Raw genomic sequence first — 10,499 nt, forward strand, 5'->3', positions numbered from 1 at the left:
AAAATTTCATAAATTGGTTTCAATCCTACCCAGCTCTGCTCTGTATCTTTCTGATGCAGAATCAGGAGATCTGCACCTCAAGTTTCTTTCCCCAGTTACATTCTATAACAACATTTGAAAGCTGCTTAGTAGGCACAGCCCTCTCCGTCTCTTGCTGTAGTTGATCACTGCAGCAAAACGAATTATCTCCAACTCATCTGAAGTGACTACATATCTGCAGGGTATGTAGGGTTTTTTGTTGATTTTTTTTTTTTAACACAGCAGCCAAGAAATACATACATGAATTCTGAACTTTTGAATGATGTAATTATTTCAATTAATTATAACAGAATAAGGGCCTCTGTTGCCCCTGAAATGAACGGCACTCAAAATAAATTCCCAGGAAAAAGCATGAATGGAGTGGGGACACAGAATTGTGGGTGCAATTCACTACAGGCATAATTCTTACATACAGTGCCTACAAAATGGAGACCCAGTTTGAAAATCAAGTCCCAGCTGTTTAAATATTTGTAAAACACATACTGCCTGATAGTATCTGGCCAAAAATCTAAAAGCAAGGGAGAGAATACAGAAAGTAAATGCTTCACAGGACTTATTTTGGCATATCATTAAACCAGTGGCTCCCAAACTTGTTCCGCCGCTTGTGCGGGGAAAGCCCCTGCCGGGCCACGCTGCTTTGTTTACCTGCCGCATCCGCAGGTTTGGCCGATCGCGGCTCCCACTGGCTGCGGTTTGCTGCTCCAGGCCAATGGGAGCTGCTGGAAGCGGCAGGCAGTACGTCCCTCGGCCCACGCCGCTTCCAACAGCTCCCGTTGGCCTGGAGCAGCGAACCGCAGCCAGTGGGAGCCGCGATCGGCCGAATCCTGCGGACGCGGCAGGTAAACAAAGCAGCCCGGCCCGGCAGGGGCTTTCCCTGCACAAGTGGCAGAACAAGTTTGGGAACCACTGCATTAAACCATGGGAGATGATCAGTAACTTTACAAATGTACCATAAATGGGTTAACAAAGATCATGCAATTTTACAAAACACGGTGTGCCAAGAATGTCACTAAATCACCTCAAAAAGGATATAGCCAGCTATCAATTCACCATTTGCTCTTCTCTCAGTCTTTACATTTAAAAAAATTGAAATAATTACAAATATGTTTAGAGCTACAAAAATAATTGCCAAAGTAGGCACTGCATATTAATGAGGCTGGCTAAATGCAGACATTTGTAATTCTGTAGCAAAAACTGATTCTTAAGCATTTAAAAAAAAATCAGTTTCTCAGCCCAGAGTATATTTATTATGCAGATAACAAGGATCATCTTCAAGTTCATCTACTAAAATGTGCTCTCTCTCCTTTCACCTCTATGCTTTGGTTGGTGACTGACCCTAGAACTCATCCATATACCTAAAAGAAATACAACTGCCTCCACTTCTGACCCCAGCACTCTGACAACTCCAAGTTCTTTCAATCTCCACTTTGTTGCTCTTTCTCAACGTGTGTGGAAAGTTTCGCCTCCTCTCTAGGCAGAGCTTTTCCTTTACAAAATATTTAGTATTTAGGCCAGGTAGGAGTGACAGGATAGTAAGGAGGCAATCAGATGTTAAAGGAATCATGTTCATGTAGGCATCTTGATGGGGAGTGCTAAAGATGGTAGCCAATCAGAGCAGAGGAAGTAACAGTTGCCAGAACACAATGTACATTTAAGGAATAATTATGTTATCCTTAGGCCGGAAAGGTCCTCTTTAGCAAAAGCACTAAGAAATGGATGAGAAATTAGTATGATTATGGGTTAGTAACTATACAGCATTACCGCACCCTGAATAACTAATGTAATCACGTCTACATAATTACACATATTACCACAAAGCACATATTTAATACATAATTAGTAATTATTTTAGCCACTTGAACTAAAATCAACCCTGGTGTCTTTAATTATCAAGCATACTTTACCTGTACTGTCACAGTCTTCTTTACCATAAAACCCCTTTAGTCCTAATTTGTATAATTTTCGATCCCTATAAAACAAATGAAAAAACCCCAAACATTAAAACACATCATCATTATCAAGGGCATAAAAAGAAACAGAAAAACACAACAACCATGAAAAGGCAACACCTCTGACGAATCACAGAATAAATCAGCAAGAACAAGATGGACAGGAAATGCAGCTGCTAAGAAGCTATAAAGACTGACTGAGAAATAAGGGCCTCCTCCACCTACTAGATAGAGGGAAAACCGAATGCCCCAATCCTGCAATCAACTGTTCATGGGGTGCCCCTTGCAAGATCAGTGGTCATTTATGGCAGTATCAGGGCCCAAGTGCTCAGATTTCTTCTGAGAGGGTGCTGAGTGGAATATGCCTTGTCACCCCCAATGCCGCTGCTAACACAATGCCAAGCTCATCGCTAGCATCATCCTGCCTTGCTTGCATTTCACAGTAGGCTTGTCAAGATGGTCAACTGAGCAGTCCCTTGGCTGCCTACTATTTGACCAGTCAAATATTGTCAGATCTTCCAGCACAAATGCCCTGATGTAGGTGGCAGACTACGCTTTTGATTGCATGACGGTGCTGTTAGCAAGCCGACAAATGTCTTGATTAGGGCTGTCGATTAATCGCAGTTAACTCACTCAATTAACTCAAAAAAATCAATCAAAATTAATCACAGTTTTAATTGCACTGTTAAACAATAAAATACCAATTGAAATGTATTAAATATTTTGGATGTTTTTCTACATTTCATATATATTGTATTCTGCCTTGTAACTGAAATCAAAGTGTATATTATTTTTGCTTACAAATATTTGCACTGTAAAAATGATAAAAGAAATAGTATTTTTCAATTCACTTCAGACAAGTACTATAATGCAATCTCTTTGTCGTAAAAGTGAACTTACAAGTGTAAATTTTTTTGTTACATATCTGCACTCAAAAACAAAACAATGTAAAACTTCAGAGCCTACAAGTCCACTCAGTCCTACTTTTTGTTCAGCCAATCACTAAGACAAAACAAGTTTGTTCACATTTACAGAAGATAATGCTGCCCTCTTCTTATTTACAATATCACCAGAAAGTGAGAACAGGTGCTCTCATGCCACTGTTGTAGCTGAAGTCACAAGATATTTACGTGCCAGATGCGCTAAAGATTCACATGTCCCTTTATGCTTCAACCACCATTCCAGAAGACATGTGTCCATGCTGATGACGGGTTCTGCTCAACAGCAGTCCAAAGCAGTGCAGACTGACGCATGTTCATTTTCATTATCTGAGTCAGATGCCACCGGCAGGTGGTCGGTTTTCTTTTTTGGTGGTTTGGGTTCTCTAGTTTTCACATGGGAGTGTTGCTCTTTTAAGACATCTGAAAGCAAGCTCCACACCTTGTCCCACACAGATTTTGGAAAGCACTTGAGATTCTTAAACCCTGGGTCGAATGCCGTAGCTATCTTTAGAAATCTCACGTTGGTACTTTCTTTGCATTTTGTGAACTCTGCAGTGAAAGTTTTCTTAAAATCAACATGTGCTGGGTCATCTTCTGAGACTACTATAAAAAGGGAAATATATGGCAGAATGCGGGTAAAACAGAGCAGGAGACATACAATTCTCCCCCAGGGCATTCAGTCAGAAACTGAATTAACGCTTTTTTTTTTAATAAGCATCATCAGCATGGAAGCATGTCCTCTGGAATGGTGGCCGAAGCATGAAGGGGATATGGATGTTTAGCATCTCTGGCACGTAAATACCTTGGAATGCTGGCTACAAAAACGCCATGCAAATGCCTGTTCTCACTTTCAGGTAACATTGTAAACAAGAAGCGGGTAGCATTACCGCCTGCAAATGTAAATGTAAACAAACTTGTTTGAGTGATTCACTGAACAAGAAGTAGAACTGGACTTGCAGGCTCTAAATTTTTACACTGTTTTATTTTTGAATGCAAGTTTTTTTGTACATAATTTGACATTCAAAACTTTCATGATAAAGAGATTGCACTTCAGTACTCATATTAGGTGAACTGAAAAATACTATTTCTTTTGTTTTTTACAGTGCAAATACTTGTAATCAGAAATAAATATTAAGTGAGTGCTATACACTTAGTATTCTGTGTTGTAATTGAAATCACCATATTTGAAAATGTAGAAAACATTCAAAAATATTTAAATGGTATTCTATGATTGTTTAACAGTGCGATTAATCACGTGATTAATTTTTTTAATCGCTTGACAGCCTTAGTCTTGATCACTCACTTGTTAAGGCCACTGTAGCGAGGAGGTGTGGCCCCCCCTCAGAGGTGGACATGGAAGGAGCACCGCAAGCCGCCTGATGGGCTGAGTCAGGAGGGCCACGACCTGCAAGCCAGACACAGAGGGGACACATGGGCAGGACAGGAAGGGGAAATGTAAAAGGCCAGCCCTGCAGCTCAGTTAGGAGGGAGCTGCTGGAGGAGACGGATATTTCTTCCCCACTGCTGGCGTGGAGCACCAAGCAGAACCGCTGCTGCTGTTCCAGGGACCCGCAACGTTCTTGACGTGGAGGAACTGCTACAGCTAACCCTGGCAGTGTATCCCGGGGAGACTGAGAACGACCCCTGGACACAGGTATGCCAGATGGGGAAGAGAAGGATGCAATGGAGGGGAACTAGGCAGTAGCCTGGTGGAGAGCGAGACTCAGATCAGGTCAGTGTGTCATAGACGGATCCCTGCTGACCCAATGGCGGACTGCTCCACCATTGACAGGGCCCTGGGTTGGGACACAGTGGAGTTGGGCAAGCCCATGTCCCTCCTACCATCCTACCACTGGGGTGGCAGTACTCCCCCTCTGTAGGCCAGGAGGCCTGTGCTCCCCAGCTCACCCCGTACCTGAGCCCCCAGAGACTGCATGTGACACTCACCCCGTACCTGAGCCCCTACACTGGGCTGGTACTACAGATCTGCCTGATTGCAGGCCAGAGCCTTGGGTGGTTGCTGCCCCACCCTCCTTAATGGCTGGGCGAAGAGACTGTTGCCGCTCTGCCTGGTTACAGGCTAGAGCCCAGACTATTTATGACCCCACTCCATTTGAAGGACAGGACCCTTGAGAACTGCTAATTCCCCCCTTTTTTCCTGTGCTTGGAGAAGGCTCTAATTGACCTAAACTGCGAGGAGGCACGCCCCACCTCCCCCTGCCATATGTGGATGCCGAGGGACAGCCACGCCAGCTTACAGCTATCTGTTGGTGAAAAAGGTAAACTGGGGGAAAGCTGAGCTTGACTGGCTGGAATCTTAACGAACATTGTACAAACGGATATCTTTATTTGTACACAACGCCATCAATGTACGTGGCGTTTCAGACAGCACATTAAACAAGTTAAGACTCTGGCTCTTCCCTGAAGAGCTTATGATTTAAACTGACCAGACAAATATACAGAAGTTAACTTAGAAGGGAGTAGGGGAGGAAGAAGCACGTTCATAGTCATTAAACCTCCTCTTCCAACACAGAGAAAAGATGCGCAGCCATTAAGCCTCTTCCTTAACTAAAGTATCACAGCTATTAAGCTGCCCCAGAACACTTTCCCCACCCACACCAAACGCCCATGTAAATAACCCCCCATTTCTCCCCTCAACAAAAATCCCTTTCATAAGCCCTCCCACACAAATCTTGCTGAGAATATAAAACGCTTTATGCTAATGAGGAGTGTTGACACCACATCTCTGCAGAGGCACCTCCCTTCCTGAAATCCTGCTCTATTCCTCCTCCAACTGCTGCTTATGAGTCCCTTATGTTTGCTGCGGGGAGGAGAGGCCATCTGCTCTCCATGGGATCTGGGAATCTGCAAAGGTCCTAGGAGGGAGAGGGCAGCATGCCCAAAAACATTTTGATTGTCTGGAATCTTCTAGAACAGCAGGAGTTAGAAATAGATTTCAATCTAAGCATAGCCATTCAGTTCTAAGAGATACCTGATAATCTATTATGCAGAGTCAGGGGAAGCCAAAATCATTTGCAGGGACATTTTATTTTAATAGACATGAACATGCAACAACTGCCAAGGTTAAGTGCAATCTCTGGTTTTCTGAGTATGTGACACATGTAGGTAGAATGGGGAAATATTTGTTGAATTCTTGTGGTATATGTCTAGCTGCTGTCAAAGATAGATTATTGCAGTCAAACAACAAAAAAAAGGAAAACTGGCCTGCATCAAAATTTGGTTTTCTTCTGTGCATTCTCCTTCTGCTTTGTCTTCGGCAGCACCATCATTAAGCATGGAATCTTTTGATGAAGACAGTGATATAAGTGACAATGAAAGTGAAGCTAATTTCATTTCATCTTCTAATAAGAATTTTGCTACCTCATCTGCTTCAGCATCAGAAACTTCCACTCCATTTCCAGCAGTTGACAAGAACGTGTGATGAACGGAAAGTCTTCCAATGTTCATCAAACTGGTATCAAGAGATTTTTGGGTAGAATGTCCCATGACCAGAAAAATAAATTTCACTGTATGTTTGCTGGATGTCCATATGAAATGGCATAAATATAAAGATCCTTATATACTAGAATTTTTTCATAAATAGCGTCCAATTTACAAAGTACCTATTAGGAAGCAGCGTGCAGGCAGTCTTCTGAATGTCAAAGAGAATTATGTGAGGAAGAGAGAGTTGGTTTTATAGCAAAAGCTCCTCACAGGTCTCTAGTGTCTGGAGCAATATTTGTAATGAGGATGTCATCACCTTCATGATAACAACTCCACAACAAGTGTTTACTCATTCCAGTAAACAACTAAGCATCACCCCACACAGCCCAATATATCGCTAACCAGTTTAAAAATATGATCAATAAATTGAATCCATGGAAGGTTATTTTGGTTGTGACCTACAACAGAGTAACACAAAAGCTGCTTGGACTTTTAGTTGATAAATGAGAATACAAACATTCTGTGTTACTGATGTGCTGCCTATAAGATGACAGGTTTCAGAGTAGCAGCTGTTTGTCTGTATTCGCAAAAAGAAAAGGAGTACTTGTGGCACCTTAGAGACGAACAAATTTATTTGAGCGTAAGCTTTCGTGAGTTACAGCTCACTTCATCGGATGCATTCAGTGGAAAATACAGTGGGGAGATTTTATATACACAGAGAACATGAAACAATGGGTGTTACCATACACACTGTAACAAGTGTGGTCAGGTAAGGTGAGCTATTACCAACGGGGGGGGGGGGGGGGGGGGGGGGGGGGGGAGGAAGGGGGGGGGAAGAAACAGACGACGACCTTTTGTAGTGATAATCAAGGTGGGCCATTTCCAGCAGTTGACAAGAATGTGTCATGAATGGGGGGGGGGGGCGCGAGGGAGGGGAAATAGTTTTACTTTGTGTAATGACACATCCCCTCACAGTCTTTATTCAAGCCTAAGTTAATTGTATCCAGTTTGCAAATTAATTCCAATTCAGCCGTCTCCGAATATGGAAAATAGTGCTATGTTGTCTGATGCCAAGAATGAGTTCCTTAAGAACATATTTGGGAAAACACAGTCTACTTACAAAAGCTGAAGGGAAAAAAAAACCACAGAAAAATCAAGTGATCATTCCCACAGATAATGCTGCCTAGCTTTTTGACCTTTGCTTCCAGGGTCAAGACCTTACTGATGATTACTTTGTTTCAACTGGTGACCTCATAGTGGCTTCTGCAAATTGTAAAGGATAGTCAAATGTACAGGTAAGAAAGTATAAAGCAAAAGGTAGCCCATTCAGTCATAAAATAACATGGAATCAAATCTCCTTCATTGTGGTGGAAAGGGCTGTGTCCTCCTTGCACTATAGCTATAATGGCAGATTTTCTTAACACATACATATATTACTGAATGTGCAAAACAAAACTGGTCCATTTGGGGAACCATCCATTCAAAACCCAGAAACTGAAGACATCCTCTTTCTGGGAAGCTGGTGACAACATATCACAATGTAAGATTGGAGAATAAAATGTAGATGAAAAGTTGACTCAATATTCATCAGATAAAGAGGAAGAAGGAGATACCGATGAATGCAATGATGAGGACAAAGATATAGACGAAGCCGCTGAAGTTGACAAAGAAAATTAAGATTAAAAAAAGAAAGATGCTTGAAGAGTTGACCAGCTGCATACCTAGCATACGTGCATTTAAAAATGCCTTTTTTCTTTTATAGTTGCTACGTGTTTGTTTTATTGCCGCTTAAATTTTATTTTTCTTTGACACTGCTCAGTCTTGAATAATATTCTCATTTGTATGCCACCTAACGTGACTAAAATGCAAATAATAATTATTCTTTCATTTGTAAAGAAATTATTTTCTTTTTGGAGATTTTTCCGAGTTAAAACAACACAGTTAAATAAATAAATAAATAAATAAAAGAGTACTAGTGGCACCTTAGAGACTAACCAATTTATTTGAGCATAAGCTTTCGTGAGCTACAGCTCACTTCATCGGATGCATGCCACTAGTACTCCTTTTCTTTTTGCGAATACAGACTAACACGGCTGCTACTCTGAAACAGTTAAATAACTTGCTGTTTGTAGTAAGGCTAAGCCTACTGGAGACCAAAAAGACTTGGCCCTAGTCTACGTTACATTATGTTGACCTAAGTGTACACACTAAAGTATAGCTCCCACCAATGTAACTTGCCCATCACACCAACTTAATAACTTAAGCATAGTGCTGAAGTCTATGTAGTTAGATTGACGCAGCGTCAGTGTAGACACTACTTTGCTTAGATTGACTGTTGTGGCCTTTCAGAAGCCATCCCACAATGCCCTACATTGACAGTTAAATTGGTAACCGCTCCTAGTGAGGACATGCACCGCCAACACAAGGAGCATAGTGTGGACATGCAAAAACAATGTAATTACTGCAGTAGCTGCACATCAATGTAACATAGGTCAACTTAATTTTGTAGACTTGATCTTGCTCTTTTTGTTACTGTTGTTATAGGACAGCAATTTAAAATATTTTATCATTTTTGACACACTGAAAATACTGGACCACTGTTTGGCCAGTCCATTGACCAATTATTTTTGGACGGGTCCAATGCCCAGCCCTGCTTTGGAGCACACAGGTATCTCCCCTGCTGACCTGACATTTCTCGTAACCCCACTAGAGAGGCGAAGCCCTGATCCCCCCGGTGCACAGGGAGAGACCCACCCCATGGAAAGAGACAGCCCCTGCATTAGCGCTAACCACCAGGCCAGCGCCCCCAGGCCCGCCCCAGGGAGCTGAAGTCCGGGGGAGGGGCCCGTACTCACTCCACAAAGGCCCGGGAACAGAGGCACAGGATGCTGCCAGCTCCCTCATCCGCCTGCAGCAGCAGCTCCGCCACCAGGCGGCTCCGCGGCTCGTACGGCATCCCGCCGGCGGCCAACGGGAAAGGCGGGGCGCAGCGGACGGGCACGCGCCGCTCCCCGGGGCTCCAGGCACGCGCTGCTGTGCGAGTCTCGCGGCGGCCGCGGGTCAGCCCGCGCTTGAAGCAGGGGCGCGGCGGGCGCAATGGCCTCGCGTTCCTTCCGCCGGAAGCGGCCTCGACGGGGTTGGGGTGTCGCACCCAATGGGGTCCGGGCGGAGTCGCAGCAGCGTGGTTCCGGACTCAGGGCCGAATGCGAGGGGAGTGAGAGCCCGGGCGGGCGGGCCGGCCGGCCGGCCTGCAGCGCGCCCTGCACCGCGCACAAACAGCTCCCTCTCCCCATTCCCGAACTGAGCATGCCCAGTCACCTTCGCGGTTGCCGCTGCCCTCGCTTCTCCCGGCGCTTGGCTGCCTCCCCTTTGGAGGGGCTGAAAAGGATTAAGGGGGGCAAATCGCGGCGGGGGGGTCAGGATCCGGGCAGGGGGCAAAACATTTACTGGCGGGGGCGGGGATCAAGCTACTGTCGGTAGCGGCAGCAGAGGGGCTGAAGGGGGAAAATCGGGGGTGGGAGCCGGGGTTAAGCCCGGGGGGGGGGGCTGCCAGACCCTGTGGGGGGAGAAAACCCCCGTTTGGGGGGGGGGAACAGTGACCCCGTGGGATGAGCCACCTGCTCTGCTCGCAAATCGTGGGCGGGGGGCAGAGGCTTTTTTCGCTCTGCCCACAGGACGCTGCGTGTCAGCCCCGGCGCAGAGGGCGGGTTCCCGGGGCCGGGCTCCTAGGGCCCAGGTCGCCCAATCCCGAGACTGTCAGGGCTCAGGCACCGCAGCTCCTCGCTTGTATCGTACCCCGGGGCTGCGGTCCTGCTCCGGCCGGGAGGCGGACTGCGGTGCAATCGCGTACAGACGCGCCCGCCCTCAGACTCTGCCCCTCGCCTCCTGAATATGTAAAAGAGTCTTCTCTCAATGCCTGTGTCTATATGAAATCCCTGCAGCTCCTTTCTCTTATATAACGTGCTGAGTTGCTAACTCCCTCCCAGAGCCCACATGTCTGCACCCCCTCCTGTACCCCACTCCCCTGCCCCAGGTCAGAGCCTGCACCCCTCACTCAGACTCCCCATAGCTTGCAACCCTCCTGCACTCCAACTCCATCCCAGAGCCTGCACCCCAAAAAGGGCTG

The 10,499-nt window shown here is 45.4% G+C and overlaps 1 protein-coding gene across 4 annotated transcripts in view; it reads right to left on the minus strand.

Annotated features, from left to right (window-relative positions):
• The window catches only part of TGS1 (trimethylguanosine synthase 1), a 50,550-nt gene extending 40,338 nt beyond the window's left edge, over positions 1 to 10,212 (minus strand). For 3 of the 4 annotated variants that reach the window (XM_037892602.2, XM_037892604.2, XM_037892603.2), the window contains exons 1-3: positions 9,229 to 9,481; positions 4,233 to 4,334; positions 1,944 to 2,008 (exon numbers count right to left, since the gene is read on the minus strand). Coding sequence is in view for 1 of the 4 variants with exons in the window: in XM_037892601.2 (XP_037748529.1) it covers positions 1,944 to 2,008; positions 9,229 to 9,329 (166 nt within the window). In the remaining 3 variants the exon portion in view is untranslated. Of the gene's footprint in view, positions 1 to 1,943; positions 2,009 to 4,232; positions 4,335 to 9,228 lie in introns of all 4 variants that reach the window. The other variant, XM_037892601.2, reaches the window with a different exon arrangement.
• Positions 10,213 to 10,499: the final 287 nt, after the last annotated feature.

This window comes from Chelonia mydas, chromosome 2, assembly GCF_015237465.2.
Source record: "Chelonia mydas isolate rCheMyd1 chromosome 2, rCheMyd1.pri.v2, whole genome shotgun sequence".
In the NCBI taxonomy this organism is placed as follows: Eukaryota; Metazoa; Chordata; order Testudines; family Cheloniidae; genus Chelonia; species Chelonia mydas.